The sequence below is a fragment of the Vigna angularis genome, chromosome 1, assembly GCF_016808095.1.
Source record: "Vigna angularis cultivar LongXiaoDou No.4 chromosome 1, ASM1680809v1, whole genome shotgun sequence".
In the NCBI taxonomy this organism is placed as follows: Eukaryota; Viridiplantae; Streptophyta; class Magnoliopsida; order Fabales; family Fabaceae; genus Vigna; species Vigna angularis.
In genome coordinates, this window is record NC_068970.1 from 59,509,743 (window position 1) to 59,528,131 (window position 18,389).

At 34.7% G+C, this 18,389-nt stretch overlaps 3 protein-coding genes across 3 annotated transcripts; all 3 read right to left on the minus strand.

Annotated features, from left to right (window-relative positions):
* Window positions 1-2,756: 2,756 nt before the first annotated feature.
* LOC108325500 (cation/H(+) antiporter 15) lies at window positions 2,757-5,482 on the minus strand. Its single transcript, XM_017558585.2, has 3 exons — window positions 5,249-5,482; window positions 4,160-5,158; window positions 2,757-4,058 (listed from the first exon to the last, which is right to left on the minus strand). Exons 1-3 carry the CDS (start codon window positions 5,480-5,482, stop codon window positions 2,829-2,831), a joined length of 2,463 nt encoding a protein of 820 aa, XP_017414074.1. The 3' UTR covers window positions 2,757-2,828.
* Window positions 5,483-6,244: 762 nt separating this feature from the next.
* Window positions 6,245-13,785, minus strand: LOC108322229 (extensin). The gene is made up of 7 exons (XM_052875424.1): window positions 13,646-13,785; window positions 12,739-12,796; window positions 12,545-12,658; window positions 9,641-9,763; window positions 9,370-9,507; window positions 6,629-8,012; window positions 6,245-6,519 (listed from the first exon to the last, which is right to left on the minus strand). The coding sequence occupies exons 6-7, from the start codon at window positions 7,751-7,753 to the stop codon at window positions 6,433-6,435; spliced, it is 1,212 nt and encodes a 403-aa protein (XP_052731384.1). The 5' UTR covers window positions 7,754-8,012; window positions 9,370-9,507; window positions 9,641-9,763; window positions 12,545-12,658; window positions 12,739-12,796; window positions 13,646-13,785; the 3' UTR covers window positions 6,245-6,432.
* A 1,473-nt stretch (window positions 13,786-15,258) lies between these two features.
* On the minus strand, window positions 15,259-16,551 carry LOC108341308 (NAC domain-containing protein 104-like). Its single transcript, XM_017579013.2, has 3 exons — window positions 16,371-16,551; window positions 15,805-16,076; window positions 15,259-15,624 (listed from the first exon to the last, which is right to left on the minus strand). Exons 1-3 carry the CDS (start codon window positions 16,531-16,533, stop codon window positions 15,445-15,447), a joined length of 615 nt encoding a protein of 204 aa, XP_017434502.1. The 5' UTR covers window positions 16,534-16,551; the 3' UTR covers window positions 15,259-15,444.
* Between the last annotated feature and the right edge of the window lie 1,838 nt (window positions 16,552-18,389).

Sequence of the window (18,389 nt, forward strand, 5' to 3'; positions counted from 1 at the left end):
CCTCTAAAGTTCAAGTGGCAAAATTGGAAATTTCATATCATGACTTTGTCCTTCACATCAAGCTTCAAACACTTTTTTACAGAATATTTAGCTCTAACTTATACATCCAATTTTTCTTAATTTCTGCCTGTATAACCAAACGTTTGAGCTTGTCCTTCAAGTAAAGTACTTCATCCTTCATTAAACCAAGTTGTCATTCTACATCATTTGACCTGTGTTTAATATGTTACTCTTGAGCATAGGAACGTAATAAACATCTCTTATCTCTCCAACCCTTCTATAAATATCATATTGTTCCACGTCCTTTCATAACCACCTTAGAGTCGCCTCCAAATGATACATATATGGCCTCCACCTTGGTGAGTTGTTTGAAGAAACTCTCATTTCCACATATATGATTACTTGCCCCTATGTCTAGGTACCAAATCGAGTTGTTTGAGTAGCCCGATTTGAGTTTGGCCTTTAGTTCCACATTCAAGCACAACCTTATTTTTGACCTCATTATTTCCATGCAACTCAAATTTAGGTTGGCATCTGGTCTTTTCGTCCTCCTACAACCCGGATCTAGCTCGGTATCCGACTTCCTCATCATCATATAACCCGAACCCAACTGACATCCGATCTTCTTATCTTCACAAAGCCTAGACCCAGCTTAACATCCAATCTCTAGCTCGATAGCTTGACCTCTTAGCTTCTTGTCATCATCAGAATCCCTATTTCTTCGTCATCTTCCTCTGAAAGGAAATTATTCTCCTTTTGTGTAGCATCCGACCTTACCACAATTGTATCATTTCGCTGATCTGCACTCGTTTGCATAGTGGTCATGCTTGTCACACTTGAAACACTCCACTCTAGAATTTGATCGACCTCCTTGGCCTCTCTTGTCCATGGCCACCCTAGTTCTACAGCTCAATCTATTCAAGTCATCCTCAAAATCACCTCGGCCATGTGCATCACGCCTTCAGCTACCTCGTCCATTATTTCTAAGACCTTGACCTTGAGTACTATGAGTTCCTCCTTTCAGGTCAAGCTTCGATTGCAGTGCTTGATCAAGTGGCCCCTTCTTTTCTTTCTCATCTACTTGTGTTGCTCAAGCGACCCAGAAAGTTCTTCAACTAAGAGTGTTGACAGGTCCTTGGACTCCTCGATGATGTAAACAATGCTTTCAAAATCATTTGTTAATGATCTCAAAAATTTTCTCCACCGCCTGACTGGTTGGCAACAATTCTCCATTCCTACCGAGTTGATTTGTCACCGTCTCTACCCGAAATATGTACCCGGTCACCCGTCCTCTGTCTTTCATCTTCAAATTTTCAAACTTGCCTCTGAATGTTTGAAGTGTGACTTGCTTAACACGATATTATCCTGTGTATGTTGTCTCTAGGATCTCTCACACTTCTTTTGAAGATGTAGTTTTTGTTATTTTTTCAAAGTTGGACTCGTCCACAACTCTATACAATAGATACAAAGTCGACTTATCTTTTACTCGCGTTTTTCTTAACGCGATAATTTGTGCAATCATATGTTCATCCTCCGTTGGTTCTTGGTACTCATTCTCTATTACATCCACACGTCTTGGGATCTAAGAATAACCTTGATATGCAAACTCCAATTGTCATGATTAGCTTTCTTTTGTAACAAAGACAAACCGTTTACAAGATTTACAATCTCACTCACTCTCTCTCTCTCACTCTCTCTTTCTCTCTTTCTCAAGCACGCTTTCTCTGTTTTTCACTCTCGCACACTCTCACTTTTTTCTCTTACTCAGACACCCAAGACATAAAAGTCTTAATGTAATTGTAAAATATACGACACAGACCTCTATGAGCAAATGATTATGAATAATTCACCGCATATTTCTATTGAATGAAATTGACTTTTATTATAAGCAAGTAGTACTTATAATAATAAAAGAGTAAATTTTGTTTTTAAAATGAATTTTGCTTTTATAGAATAATGAAAAATTATAAGCATATACTATACCTATTATGCACTTTCCCATGTTGGTTAAATTAGTGTAGTGTTTTACATGTTGGTTAAATTAGTGTAGTGTTTTGATTAAATTAGTATAATTGTTGTTTAACTTCTTATTTGAACCAATGTGTTAATGGTAACACATCTAAATATTACATAAGGATTAAAGAACCTTTTAAAATTCCTATAATCATCATCAACCTTGTGATAATATGAGAAATTAATTATCACTTAATAACGATTAAAAAACCTTCTAAAAACCCTATAATCATCGCCAACGATAACATGAAAAATCCACTTAATTATGATAGACAAACATGACTTTTCGAAGACAACACTTCCGTTAACCATTGCAATGTTTTGGTTAAATTAATACAAAGTTTAAATAAATAACGTCAAATTGATGTATGCAATTTTGATCACGTACATCTATCAATACTCTAAAATAATATACCAATTTCTTAGAAATTGATAAGCTTGCTCATATACTTTTCTTAATATTTAAGGTGGGTAAATTGATTTTAACTTTATAAAGGAAGTTTAAATTATTTTATGATTTAACTTTACAAGTGTATTCTATGATTTAAAGGATATGTACATGTGAACTATCTCAAATCTATACTCTATAATGTTACATTATCTGGATTTTAAATTGTTTGTGGAAGCTTGTCTCTCATTGTAGGACTTCACTGGATATCAATACACGTATATACATATATGTACTTGAATGATGTCAATGAACGTGGAATATGTGGATAAAAACCTTTTTCAATGAGATCATTCAATACCTGGTGTTGAATGATATCATTGAATGAGGTTCTCATGATTTAAATATTCTTCATTTGTGATCGTGATCATGGTGGTAGTGTCTGCTCCTCCTCCTGGTTTGTTTCCAACACATCTTCCGTTCCTTGCCCAAGATATTGCTGCACTATCAACACAGAAGCAGTGGCTGCAAAATCTGATGAAGCCAACAAGTCCCCAATTGCCCCTAACTCAGGACACTCACTCCAATCAGTGAGTCCTGCTATGAGTGGTGATTTCATTCCTTCGCTTCTCCCAATTATGAAAAGGTCGTGAATATCATCCATTGACCTTATTGCTGCTACTGTCTGCTCTCCATTGTTCACCATTTTCTCGACATAAACAACTGAGCCATCATCCTCACAGCTTGTCCTAAACCAACTTATAAGCCTCTCATCAAGTTTCTTCTGAGAGTCCTTATCCGTTTTCACTGTCAGTACCGTACTTTCGTCAGGGCTCAGGTCACTATGTTGATGCATTACTTCTTCTCCATGAACAAAACGCATCACAGTAAGGTTTATCCCTGGATTTTCTGACATCTTCCATGCATAGCTCAGTGCTTCTCTATCATCAGGCCCTCCAAAGAACAACACTGCCACATTGCGAGACTTTTGATCTGGAGCCAGATGGCTGCACGTACTAAACCCTCTATCCACTAGAATCCCAACGGAGCAAGGTGCTTGGCTTAGAATATTGAGGTTCACAGTTCGGTGTGACATGTTGGTGGGCTCCATTTCGCCATCAACCGCTTGATGTTTGTGGAAAGGGACGATAACGAAGGCCACACGCTTGTCCTGAGCCAAGTTGCATACGTCCTCGTGCATGGTGGAGTAAGGGGAGATTACTGTTGAGGGCTGCACTGAGACGTGGAAAGCATGGTGCTCGTAGTTTCGAAAGGCATTGACTATGTGTTCGGATTGAGCTTCAGTCTTGTTATAGGCTGGTTGGTCTGGATCCTTGGCAGTGTGATGTTGAACAAGGAATAATGCAGATGCCTGGCCACTGAGCTCGGTCAAATGAAGCAAGTAAATGCATATTGGGGACCTCTTTGAAGGGTTAGTGGCGTCAAGGAGGTTAATCATTGTCGGCACATTTCGAGGAGTGTGGATACAAACTAGGACTCTGAACTCTGATTCTTTTTGTGACATTTGAATGGTTCTTCTTTTGTAAGGTATCATTCCTCTCATTGGTTTGTATATAAGTGACATCCCAGGTACAATGATTGCGGTCATTAATATGCTTATAAGCATCAAGGTTGCAAACGATTCGCTGCTCAAAACCTGTTGCCAATTGAACAACAATCACAGAGACATTTTTGGATCAAGCAATGCCAATCATTTATGTATGTATGTAATAGTAGCAGTAGTGCAAGTGGGTGTACCTTTTTATCCTTGCCTATGTTAATCACAATAATTTCAACAACGCCTTTTGTGTTCAGGAGCAAACCAAGGACTGCTCCATCACGAACTGATATTTGATAATAGAATGCAGCGACCATAGTGCCAATGATTTTGCCAATGCTAGTCAAAATAACAAGAGTAATCAAAATAACCCATTCGCGGAAGTCATCGAGCAGTCCAAGATTAGTTTTTAGGCCATTAGTGGCGAAAAATAGAGGGAGCAAAAGCAACGTTATAAAGTCCTCTAGTCTTTCCACAATAGAGAGCCCTAGAGGTCCATTTGGGATTGTCAAACCAAACACAAAGGCTCCAAAAACTGCATGGGTTCCAATAGCATCTGTGATCAAACCTGAGAGCATCACACCTGCTAATATTACGCACATATAGAAATCATTGAACGTTTCACCCTCCGGGGTTTTCCTTACCATCCACAACACTCCAGGTCTCACCACAAAAATATTAAAAGCGATAAACCCTACACTTGACAAGAATGTCGACAGCATAGTGATAGAAGGCTTATTACGCTGTGCCAAATTAATAGAAAAAATCAAGAGCAGACATGAAAGCAGATCATTGACGAGTGCAGATGAAAGAGCAATCCTTCCCAACTCAGAGTTGATGAATTTCAGCTCTGCAAGGATTCTCACAAGAACGGGAAACGCTGCCACAGAAAGAATTGAACCAATGAATAGGACGTTAGCGGTGCTTCTTTCTGATATTCCGTCGAATTTGATCAAATACACAGCGAAGAGAGCTCCAATTGCGAAAGGGAGGACCATGCCTAGAACTGCAATGGTCACTGCTTTTCTACCTATGCGTCTTAACGATTGTGCATCCATCCCCACTCCCACCAAGAACATAAAATATACGATGCCAACATTTGCCATTGCTTCAAGCAAGATCTCACCTCTTTGCGGAAAAACTGCATTAGAAAATGTTTTGTTTTTCCCAAGCACCGAAGGACCTAATATTATGCCTCCCTACACACATGCATGCATGTAACAACGCAACATTAAGTACGATGTAAAACTTTGATTGGATTCACAGTAGAAAATGGTAAAGGGACTAACCATGAGTTCTGAAATAACGCGTGGCTGGCGAATGGGCTTGAGTATGTACACGAATAGACGGGTGACAACGAGAACTAACAGTAATTGCAAGAGAAAGAGAGGCAGAGAATAGTTCAAAGGGTTTTCCTTATGCCAAAGCCCTTCTGATGATACCATGGTGGCTGCATAGCATATTATAGGTTCCGTTTCATTTACATCAAATGCCAATGATTTTGTTGCCAATTTTCCTTTCATTGTAATAGGTATATTAATTCACTCCCTCTTCTACTCAATCCCAATGTATATATACCGATCTAGGTTCTTTGCTTCCTCAAACATTCATTGCCTGAGTCTTACAACTGTCACTGTGCAGAATATATGCATACATCACCTAATTTGCATGCAAAATCTGAATACAATCGAATGTGTGGTTTGGGGGTGATGGATGAATTCAAAAGATGAAAAACGAGAGAGAGGTGTTTTGCTTCATTTTCTTTTTGGATGAAACACAGAAATGAGAGGAATGTAATGAAAGAAGTCATGTTCGTATGTTTTGATGGTTATCCATTCAAGAGGGAGCTCTACTTAATTTTCATGGCTTATGTTTGGGTACCTATTTTAAGATCAATGTGGGATTAATATCCACTTCTTTTGTCATGCATTATTTCTGTTTTAAAAATTATTTTTTATAACTCCTACCAAGTAAAAATCAGATTAAATTACTAAGCCCTTATTAAAAAAAATAAACTTTAGATATTTGATATGTTTTTTACATCACTAATGTCGTTACAATCATTTTTTTTTCTTCATCTCATTTATTTAAAATACAACTTACAAATATAATGTTTTTAATCTTTTCACAAAATTTTGATTATAGTTGTTAATTAAAAGATTACAACTAGAAATTTAGTATTGTCAAAAATAACTCGAACTGTTTATTGAAAAATAATTATAATTATACAAAAAAAAATACATTATAAAAATATTATGCTAATCTATGAATCAAGGACTAAGATGATAGTACAAAACGATAAAGAGCATATATTTATGCATCTTAGCAAAGAATACCTTTAAACACAGAAAGAACAATGTAAAAAAAAAACGGGTATAATAATTCTTTATTCAGTTTCATACATTTAACTGATTCTATATGTTCTGCAAACCACACCATCAATCCATGTTCTTCATATGAAACTTTGAAAGTGTCATGTGATGACAGATAACAAAATGGCAATGGCGACTCCAACACTTGGCCATGTGTTCCCTTGCCTATTGTATGCTTGCGCACCATTCTGTAAACAAAGACGAAAAACATGAGATGCATGAGACATGAGTAAAACTGTTTAGGACTTCATTACAAAACTATTACGTTAAAAAAGTGTACAATTATTGTATACATACCGCTTTGGGATTTGGTGCTGGTGCAGGCGTCGCTTCTGGCTGGGTTGTGGTAATATCTTGAACAAGTGGTGCTGGGGGACTCCTCCGAATAATGGTTGGTGCTGGAGCCAGAGATTGCGAGTGATGTGTCTTGTGTTTGTGTCTTCTTCTGCTGTGCCTGTGAGGAGGAGGTTCTGGGATGTCATCTTGGGGTGCTGCTGCTGGGGTTGGTGTTTCAATCGAAGGCGTTGGTGCAGGTGTTGGAGTGTTACTTAGTGGTGAAGGAACTGGTGATGGTTTTGGCGCTTTCTTTTTGTGTGCAGGTGCTGGTGCCTTTTCTGTTGGTGCTTCAGCCGGAGTTGGGGATACTTTTGGGGTAGGCAGTAATGGCAGTGGTGGTGGCAAAATAGGGGCTTTTTTGGGCGGTTTTGGTGGTGGGATTTTGGGGGATGAGGGTTTCGGACTTGATGCTGGTGTAATCTTTGGAACAGGTGGTTTCACTGGTGCTATTTTTGGGGGTGTTGTTTTTGGAACGGGTGGTTTCAAGGGAGCTATCTTTGGAGGTGTTGTTTTGGGAACTGGTGGCTTCACTGGAGAGGATATTGGTGGTAAAGGCTTGGGATCTGGTAATTTCACAGGAGCAGACGATGGAGATGTAGCTTTTGGAAGTGGTGATTTCACAGGAGCAGAAGTTGGAGATGTAGCTTTGGGAACTGGTGATCTCACAGGAACAGATGATTTTGGAGATGAAACCTTAGGAAGTGGTGATTTAACCGGTGCAGATGATGTTGGAGACGAAACCTTGGGAACTGGTGATTTACTAGAAGTGGGAGAGCTTGCTACTGGTGGTTTCCTTGAGGGAAGAGGGGTTGCTATGACAATGGGAGGCTTTGTAGCAGAAACGGGGGAAGCTGCATTTGGCAATTTGGAGGGTGAAGATGTGGTTGCTGGTGTTGGCTTGCTAGTTGAAGTGGGAGAAGATGCTTCTTGTTGTTTGGCTACTGATGGTGCAGATGGAGTTGTGTTTGGCAATGTTGAAGGTTGAAATTTGGAGGGGTAACCTGTACCTGTTGGTGTTTGGGCATTGATTATGGCTAGAGGGTTGGTAAGACTAGCTAAAGCCAAAACCAAGAACACTGCAGCCATTGTGTGTTGGAAGTGATTTGGTAGGGAAAATTAGATTGATATTTATGGCCTGTGGATTATGGCTATGATTCGATTAGAAGGTTGAGATGTAGATGACATAGTAACCATGTAAGAGGAGATGTAGCCTTCGTGTGATTACAACATTAATGTAAACAACAGAAAAGGCATAGGATATCTTGTAATAAGGGACCTACGCAACCAAAACTCTCTCTTTGGATTTAACTTCCCAAAGTTGCATGTTATGAGAACACAAGTTTACCTATTATAAATGCCATACACATGACCTAAGTTAGTGGGGGTCATTGCCTTCTGTTAATATCTGATGAACCAATATACCAATGTGATTTAGATGTTTTCTCTTTCCCACAGGAAATCTCAGAAGAATGAAAAAGAAACAAAATCAACATGATGATGTAGATGATACTGCTTAAAATTCATTAAGGAATAAAAAACCATAGTATAGAGGATGTGGGGTCACCTACTTTCATATTCTAGAACTACATGTTTGATAAACTTACTGCATAACTGTTTCCATAACTTTTTTGTTATAAGTACAAATGATTCTGTTCGTTAATTTCATTTTGTTATTCTCACTGAAATTTTTAAAATGTTTTTCTTCTATACTTGAATCGAAATGCATGTTTACGAGTCGGGGTATCCATTATTAATTCAAGGTTTTCACCTTTTCTTTTTCTTCTTCGGCTATTAGAAACAGGGCAATGATACATTGACATTTTCTAATAAATTTATATTATTAGCTAATTTTTACTGTTTATACGTTTCTTTCTACTTTTCTATAAAGATTTATTTTTTCTAATTATCACGTTATCTTTGAAAACGGATTATTAAATCGTTATTTGGATGTCAAAAAATTATTTTTCTTAAAAATATAAAAATTAATACTTTAATAACTAATGAAACCATTTAACAACTAGATTATAATAATATAAGTAAATGATTGATAAGTTAAATCAAATTGTCATATGGTTATATATTTAAATGAAATATATTTGTACATTTAAATAAATTGTAAATATATCACTACTCTTAATAATTCTGGTTCATGCTCGTATCCAATACAAAGCCCTATACTCAAAGTATAAAATAATTATTTATATTTAATATGAATTTAAACGATGTATTTTTATATTTTTATATTTTTTTTTAATATGACGTTGTAACCAGTGCTAATGAAATATGTATTTTCATATTTCTTTTATTATAGTTTTGATTTAATTGAAGTTAATAAACAATATTTAATTATATATTTTCTTTTATCACAGTGTTGGTTTAATTGAAATTAACCAACAATGTTTTATTGTTTGTTTTATATAGTGTCTGCTTAGCTTATGCTAAGGAAATTGACTAAAAAAACTACGAGCAATGGGATATTCCATTACGTAAAAGCACATTAAGTTATTCTTTTCTAAGTTTATTTTAATAAGAAGCAAATGCATATAAAAAATAGCTAAAAACATGTTGAAAGAAAAGGAAACTAACATGTTGAAAGAAAAGGAAACTAACATATTAAAAAAAAGCTGCGAGTAAATTAAGGTTTTTGGATGTTTATCACAAACCATCACAGTCAATTTTCCAAAGGTTTAGAAAGATCTCACCTCTACAAGCCCCCATAAATACTGCAAATGTTGAAGCATATCCACAAGGAAGCACAAGAGGTACTTCTAGAAGCCTTTTTTTGTACATTGTCAGGCATATGTGAACTCTTCTCAAACTTACCATCTTCAAATTTTGTCCTAAAAAGTACAACAAGGTATATATAAATTTAATAATTACACCGTATATCACCACATAAATTTAAAAAATTCCCAATCTGCAAATATAACCATTTGATAAAACTCTCACAAACAATTTGAAAACAAGCATCACCTAGACATTAGCTTTACAACTTCACAAGCACGAGCAATGAAGTCAGGGATCATGAGTCTCGGCTATATGAGTATAACAGAATATAAAACCAATCAGCTAAATAGAAGGCTATTGAAGTACTACCTGTCAAACAAGGCAAACAAATCAGAACAGATATCACTTATATTGATGCAAATAATATTTTGAATCTGCTAAAACTGCATTACAAGGAGTAGTATATGGATATGCAGCAAGAACAGATATGACTTATATTGATCAGAGAGAAAGTATTACAGTTATAGGTATAAGGAGTTGTCATCTTTATAATAAAAAATATATAGATTATACATGTATTATTAGAAAGGATTTTATTTACTCGCATATCATATCTGTTTTGTTAATAGAAGTTATTGAACAAAACACTTGAGTTGTTTTAGAGACATTCGGTTTCAGCTTAACATTTCAAAAGAAAAAGAACCTTTTAATTGAATACAGATTAAAGAGGGAAAAGGCTACCATATTTTGCCACATTAATCTAGAAACAGAATACCAAAATGCACTTATACAAGCAATTTCATGCAGTGATTTTAAAATATGATTGCAGTTGTCCACAATGCAGAGCCAAAGACATTATTTGATACTATCGTATGTGCCTAGAAAAGAATTGTCAGCATAACTTTACTGATGAAGGATGTGACTAGAGAAATTTTAAAAAAAAAAACGAAGATAAAAGGAGAAAGAATATGAAAGTGTGCACCCCTCCTCCAAGTAAAAGAAAATTATTACAAACAAACAACTTACTTCTCATAGCAAAATATTTGTTTGTCCCACATTGTTTGCTTTAAATCTTGGATGCAACTTATATATTTGTTTGGCAACCTCATATATGTCGCGTAACAAAATCTAGTATGGCATCAAAACCTATAATCCATATCGGTAAATCGGTTATTATTGTAGACTCACCTGTTATGACAGGCATCTGTGAAGGGATGGAGTGTTCGAAGGTCCCACATCGCATATCTCAAATCTTGGGATGTGGCACCACACTACTTGCATTTTAATATTCAAAATGTCTGAAGCAAATATGTGATCCACAATTACATACAAGTTCTAAGGTTTTTCTTTGAAGTTTGATTTAACACTTGTATCAAATAGATTTGTCTTTTCATCCTACAGTCCTACAATTATATAAGTTACAAAGCAGCACCTGAAGCATATAGCTCAGAATGGTAAACACCCAAAAGAAAGATGGCCATTTAAATACGATGACTTGATTACTCATATATCCTACCTGTAAAGTTCAGAATCTAAAAGAAAATTGACTTGTAGACTACCGAATCATAGTTCATAGTCTAAAATCACCATTAAAAAATAAACATCCAAAATGAAACCATGATCTTGATGAACATGAAAGTTCAAAACAAATCATCAACCCTCTATGCCATGAATCGGAGCCAGATTTTTGTCACAAAATGATCCCAGAAAAAGTACCAAATTTTGAAGTAAAGCAACCCAGTTTGGCACTCAGAAAATTAGACAAGGATCCTTTTCCCTACTACTGAATCATGTCAACATTCAAGTATGAATACGATGCCCCAAATACAGCAATGACAATGTGTTCACATGGCTCAAGCTACATGACCAGAATCATTGCTCAGAGAATGTAGAAAAAGTCAAAGGTTCATAACAACTTAAAAAGAATGGGTAGACTCAATCAAGTTTGATCTTGACGAAGATTAAAGTGGGAAAAAGGGTAGCATTCTCATCCACATTTTAACAAAAGTAGAATCAGAATTTCGAGAGAACTCTAACATGCAATGCGATGTACAGGTGATATTAAAATATGATTGCACTAGTCCACCACAATGCAAAGCCAAATACATCATTTAGATACTGATCTATATGCCTTGAAGAGGATTGTCAGAATAGAGTACATATATGCATTGTTACCAAAATCACCTATTATCTTGCAAACTCGTACAAGTTTATGAGTCTAGTGAGTGGCCATAAATTAACTCAGTTTTGGAGTAGACTTGTGCTAACTATGGCAGACATGGGCAAAAATTAAGCAGACCTGCTAGTTTACAACCAAGTTGTGCAAAAGAAAGTTCATTCAGAATGTCACCAAGGACACAGTTAAAAGGATGTAATTAGGTTTTCTTCTCCCATTTCACGTTGCATCATTTCTCCTTCCGCGGTATGATGATTCTCCTCTACATTTCACTCTCTTCTGGTTTCATTCTGCTTTGCATCGAAACTGAGCTTTTGTCTGAACTGCATTTTGGCAACTGTATTTCAAGTCCTCTGCATCGCACATGAGTCCTCAGGCAATATTGAATCTGCCATTATTTTTGTCTCCTCTGCTCTACAAAGACGTAAGCACATTCTCCCTTTGATTTTGTTACGTACTTTATAATTTTTTTTCTTCTTTTCCTTTCTGTTCTTATAAAAAATTTTGGAGTTCTGTTCTTGCATTTTAAGTCCAGATAAACCTCTATGATGAGACTTGGTTGTTGATTTACTTTGGTATTTTATTCACTAAAGTTTGCAGAATTATTGTTTTATTTTTGTTAATTATGGTATTGAATTAGTATATATTTACAAGTATTATTTCTTTTTCATATGAAGTAGACTCTTACAAGTCCACAAGCTGAGTCTATGAAACCTCCACAAGTCTACGCAGCAGACTCTCAAGTTCCTTAACCTTGCATATATGCCTACAACTCTGTGGTTTGACCAATCGATTATGAATGTATATATACATACACTCATGCTAATTCATTTCCCAGCATGGTTCCTAAAATGCTGAGCACTATCATAGAAAGAATAACTCTGCAACCATTGCTTTGCTATGGTAAATTGTCTGTCCCGTTAAGATATATCTTAAAACCAAATAAAATAGAAAGGTAAAACAAGAGAACATACATATCAACTCTGCCAGCACCCTGCTCATACATGTTAGGCCCAGCACCCTCAACCAATGCTTGTTTCATGCTTGCTGGGTTTAAGATACTTTTTCTCTCAGGTTCAGGAATGACGCTGACAAGCAAACATACAACACCAATAACTACAAAACCTGTAACACTAGTTCCTGACAAGCGTTTACAGTTTGCACTAACTTTTGATCCCATAATGCCCCGTCCATATCCAACCAGGCCTGGCCTTACGCAGCCATAACTGCAAGGTAAAGATGTCAATATAATTTTAAAAAAGTTATTAACAAGAAAGCAAACTTGCATAGAAATTAAAGATGTTACGGAATAGAAAAACAGAGGACAAGAATAACTCATGTATTAAATAAAAAATATTTTCATGTTAGTTAAACATCTAACATGCATTGTACAATGACCGAAGCTTCATTGAAAGCTCATCAATTCTTTACATAGGATCGCTACAAATTGCAAGTGGAGATTATGCCTCACAACTAAATATGAGTAATTAGTTGTTTGAACTCAAATATACATTCTTCACTCACTAAAAGTATTTGCATAAACAAAAAGCTAGGGAAAAAAATACAGAAGTCATCATCAGAAATATTTAACAAATGACAGTGAAGAAGAAACAATGAAATATAAACAAATACGAGGATGTTACCCATGAGGAAGCTCCCAGGTACTCATGTCACGTGAGGAAAACAATACCACCAACACCAATGACATCACTTTGATCAGCTGGATTGTTCAAAGTTCCATAAAGTGGTCCATCTTTCCATTTTCAGAAACCATGATTATATTATTTGTTGTTATCATAAACCTCTATAAAAGGACATTTATATACTATGGGAAAGAAATAATTATTATTACATACAAGTACCAGAAACAAATAACGGTTTCTTTAAATATAAGAGTTACAGCAGAGAAACTAACATGTCATCTTATAACCATTCACCAAATAATACCATCATATTTTCACAAGTAACATATCTTAAATTTCTACTTCGGAATAAGAAAAATACAGAAACTAGTAATACTCTTGAATTAGTGAGCAGGAACACATAGCACAAGAAATTTAAGTAATCACGTCCACCTAAGCTCAATTTTATCCAAGTAATCCTTCTTGTCGAGTCTATGATCCTTCGTCATCAACCCCTCTTGCAGCTCACGTCCAAGCTCACATTTTTAACCGACCCCAGTTTCCGAATCTCGTCTACCACCCCGGAATCCTCGATGGCCACCAGCCCGAAATCAGTGGGGAACTGCGTCGTCGGGTTCTGCCGCGGGATCCAGCGCCATCCCTCGGGGCGGAGGGCGGCTTCAACGTAGGCGCGGTGGCTGTCGGAAGCAGCGTAGTGGCGGAAGGTGTAATTGGGAGGAGAAGAAGAGGAATTGGGGGTCAGTGTTTGGAAGAGTGTTACGAAGAGAATGAGGGAAAAGGTGTTCCATTGTGAGAAACGGTGGCCAATGTTCTGCTCTTCAGTTGGAGAGATTATACTGCAATAATCCATATTCTTGTTAAAATTAAGCCAATTAGTATGTAATTAAGTTAATCAAATACATGTAATTAAGATTATTAAATATCATATAATTATATTGTACATTCTTCGTTTAGATTATGGTTAATTTACCTAATATTATGCTAATAGGTTTTAACTACTAACCTTAGTTGATGATACTTTTTCTCCGTCAACTTTTTTAACAACTTAAATTTTTTACATCTATTTAACCTTATCTTTCTTTATTTTCTTTTAAATATAAAAATTTATATTTTTATAACTATTTTATCATTATACTATGTGTCAAAAGAAAAAATGTTATAATCCTGTTGCTCATATAATCAGTTTCAAATTTTTGAATTGGTTTTGAACTAGTTTTTCAAATTTTCCTCTAAGTTAATGTATAAAAATCATTCAATGGCACACAATTTTTAAACTAGATATTTAAAATCCCACCACACCGACAATTATAATTAAGGAATATTTTCTTCGATTTGATTGTATTGTACTTACAATATAATTATATTTAGCAAAAACAAGATAGCAATCTGTATTGTATTTTTTAATTGAAAGATTATATAATTCATTTATGAATTTGAAAAATATTATAACCATGAAAGTTATATAGAAAAATTCACATGTCTCTTTGACAAATTTCATTTTAAAATGTTTAGCTCATTTAAAATAATAAAAAAAATCACAAAAATTAATCTGAATCACAAAAATGGCAGTTTCATTTGGTTTGAACTTAACATTAAATTAAAATTAAATCTAATTTTAATTTTTGTGTTTGTTTCAAATCACATTTTAACGAAAATCCGGACTATTTTGAATTGGAGTAGTTCAATTTTGATACAGAATTACGCATTCAATTTAATATATATAATCCAAATTATTTTAATCAAGAGATCTAATTCAAATTATTTCATTAAGGTTGAATAACGAGATCGGTTAATTAATTTATTCCAAACATTTCATTCTTTATGGGACAATGAAAAATGCATTCGAATAATAAAGAGACAACGCTTATCTATAACAGAGTGGCCAGTGGTGGGACCCACTATGTATGATTCTCTGTAAACTGTATAAACTGTAAGTATACATGTATGTATGTGTATGTATAGTACAAAGATGAAAGCAACCGTATATAAAAGAAGTTTCGAAACAAACAAAAAAAAAAAAGATTGAAAACTATATAAGCTGCATTTGACAAGCAAAGTATATTCTCTTTGATGCATAAGGACGTCTGAAAAGTGGGAACAAAAAAGCCATTACCTAATTAATTAACTACAGAATCCGTAATCTGCCATTAAAAATACAAGTCATTGTATATAATTAAAATTCTGGCATGCAGATAGATTAATATCCTAACATACGTTATTCAAAATTTAATCTAATTTGGAAGGCTCATAACTTCTTCAAGGTCATCATCTAATGACATATAAAATTCATCTAGCCATGAAAGCTCAGTTCCACTGTCATTCTCATCCTTGTCACAATTTACACCTTGTCGCCCTTCACAACTTTTCTTCTCATAGGCTTTGCACAAAACCCATTTACTCCTACACTGATCCTGCATTCAACATTATCACAAAACTAATTAGAATGAATTCTAATATATTTACGTTTACTTATATCCTATATAAATTGGTCTTATCGAAACTTCTAATAAATTTTTTGATTTTCATTCAATTTAGACTATGAGAAATTTTCAATAAATATAATATACTATGATTAATAATTAATTGCTTACAGATTTTCTTCTTCCTCGAGTAGTTCCACAAGATGCAGTGGTAAAACTGGATGAGCAAATATGATACTCTTGCATGAACCAACTGGTTTCAGTGCCTTGTGGAGCTTCACCAAGGTTGAACACAAGGTACTTCTTCAACCCCACTTTTTCAGATGCAGATGATACTATTGCTTCTGTCAATCCTATTTCCTTCCAATACCCATTTTCTGTGGATCTGTTTTCCTTCGCTCTGCTGAAGAAATAGTGTTGATTTCCACTTGACAACGCTTTACCTGAATATATATAAAATGTACAACAAACATGTAGGTATAGTAAATATAAACACCAAACAAATATATATGATTTTTTGTTTTCATTCTGGGTCATATGTGGTTTTGGTTTTTACTAAAACAAGTGAAACTTGTATACGAGAAGTTACCACAACTCAGACATGTTGATGATGATGTTCAGGCATCTGAACTAGACTGGTTATAGTAGCATGACATGTATAGTTGGATCCATACATGCATGCATATGATTGAACAAGTTATTAGATGTTGAAATGAAGTATATATATAGAGACATACCATTTAAGTGCCATGGATCATGCAGAGAGAGGTCAAGGTCTGGAATGATGTTGGGATGGCATGGCAGAGAGGTTTTGGGATAAAGAAAGTGAAGGACAAGTTCTTCATCAGTTGGAGAGAAGCAAAAGCCAGGAGGAAGGTTTACACTCCCACAAGCCATCATTTCGTTTTTTTAGTTTATGTGGAGGACTTCAGCATTAGGTCAAGTTTCTCAAAGTATATACTATATATTGTTAATTAAAGTAAGAAAGAGATTTTGCCTGATTATAATTCTGAAAAAAAAAATTGAGTTGCAAGAACAAAGTCGGCGTTGCCTAAAGAAATTAAGTAGGGTAAAGAAAATTAGAGTTAATTTCATATATATAGTCGTATTACTTTTAATTCAAAATCTTAAAATTATAGAATTTATAAATCTTTCTATTAGATTTAGTGTTTATCATTAAGTCAAAAAATCAGAAAGCAACTCTTTTTACTTAAAAGTATTATAGTTTAAGTGTTAGAATATGACTGATGAAATAACTGATCCACACTTTAATCTTAACTATAAGACGTAAAATATTAACTTTTTCATTTTTATTTAATATATAATATTGAACTTTAAATTTTGTACTGTGAATCATAATTTAACATCACATTATTGTGCATAATTATTTGAGTTATCAAGGATAAGCACTAGGGGAATATTAAGACCTGCCTTATCTGCATGATGCATGTTTCCTCCTTTTTTTTTACTGTCAATTCTAGTTTCCTCCCACTTGCTACCACAATCCATCACCAACACCTTAATTTCGCTTTCTTAATTATCTATTCAATTAATGCATAATATTTGAACATAGGGAATGTGGTTTTGAATCTAGCTATGACAAGATTATACGTGATAAGAATTACTCTATCCAGAAAGATGTTCCAAGATTTAAATTAGTCTCAAAGTAAAATGAAAAAGGAAATATATTTTGAAAAGTGGATATTCCTAACAAATAGTGGGACTAGTCAAAGTTGGAGTGTCATGTGCATATAATTTCGGCTTTACTTTTTGACTTCCTCACTTAAACCATAGTGAAAGTAATTTTTAAAATTTACTGCAAAAAAAAATGTTTGGCCAACCTTTTACTTACTTATTCATATGTAATCAAGGTTGGACACGAGTGGGTTGAGTTCATACTAATAGAAATATTTAAATTGATTAACGTTAAAATTTTGATTTTTTAAACCTAAATTGATTTTTATTTGGATTGAATTGATAAAAGTATGAGATGAATTTGGATATGTATCCACTCTTATGGTATAAATAATTAAGTAGTGGATAGAGATGGGCATGATCAATATGGTTATTAATTAGCAACTTTAATTATAATTATCTAGTAAGCACTAGTATATGGTGAATGGTGGGGCAATGACATCTAAAAATGTGTTCTTTACATGGTTTGAATAGCATGTGTCATAAGTGTTCTTGCTCACCTTCACCCAGGCATGAATCATTTTAACCCTAACCATGGAAGTTCATCCTCACACCCCAAAAAGATAAAAAATCATTCAAAATGTTAAAGGCAACCCATTTGAATTTTTAATTATTGCAATCTGCACCGTTAGAGGAGGATTAAATTACGTGCTAATTAAAGACTCTGAATGCTTAATTAGAGGCATTGCATTGTTCACAAATTCACAGTACATTTAAAAATAAAGTCTCTTTTCTTCATTTTTCTGCCCTTATTTTCCTCTTCTTAATTATGAAAAGAAGCACCTTTGGTTCCTGGTACTTGTCCTCTTCATCTATTTTTGGCAACATTGATTCTACCAAATTAACGTTATTCTGGTATGCTACTTAGTGAGACAAATATAACAGACACAAATAATTCTGTTGCATTATGGTGGATGTTTTTGTGGCTCTTAGTATCTGATTCATTAACCATCATTACGTTTCACTAAAGGATAAAACTTTATGAAATCTTGCGTCATGCAGTGCTTGGTAGGTCATTACCTTTTGCTGCCACTATGTCTGTTCATAAACAAAGTTTTTTA

What these genes read in the sequence shown, in the direction of transcription:
- LOC108325500 (XM_017558585.2), bottom strand. Translation starts at nt 5,482, where the DNA reads ATGAAAGGAAAATTGGCAACAAAATCATTGGCATTTGATGTAAATGAA. An exon ending in GCGTTATTTCAGAACTCATG is followed by an intron (nt 5,159 to 5,248) that starts GTTAGTCCCTTT and finishes GCATGTGTGTAG; the next exon opens with GGAGGCATAATATTAGGTCC. An exon ending in ACATAGGCAAGGATAAAAAG is followed by an intron (nt 4,059 to 4,159) that starts GTACACCCACTT and finishes AATTGGCAACAG; the next exon opens with GTTTTGAGCAGCGAATCGTT.
- LOC108341308 (XM_017579013.2), bottom strand. Translation starts at nt 16,533, where the DNA reads ATGATGGCTTGTGGGAGTGTAAACCTTCCTCCTGGCTTTTGCTTCTCT. An exon ending in TGATCCATGGCACTTAAATG is followed by an intron (nt 16,077 to 16,370) that starts GTATGTCTCTAT and finishes ATATATATTCAG; the next exon opens with GTAAAGCGTTGTCAAGTGGA. An exon ending in CTCGAGGAAGAAGAAAATCT is followed by an intron (nt 15,625 to 15,804) that starts GTAAGCAATTAA and finishes TGTTGAATGCAG; the next exon opens with GATCAGTGTAGGAGTAAATG.
- LOC108322229 (XM_052875424.1), bottom strand. Translation starts at nt 7,753, where the DNA reads ATGGCTGCAGTGTTCTTGGTTTTGGCTTTAGCTAGTCTTACCAACCCT. An exon ending in CAGCACCAAATCCCAAAGCG is followed by an intron (nt 6,520 to 6,628) that starts GTATGTATACAA and finishes CTTTGTTTACAG; the next exon opens with AATGGTGCGCAAGCATACAA.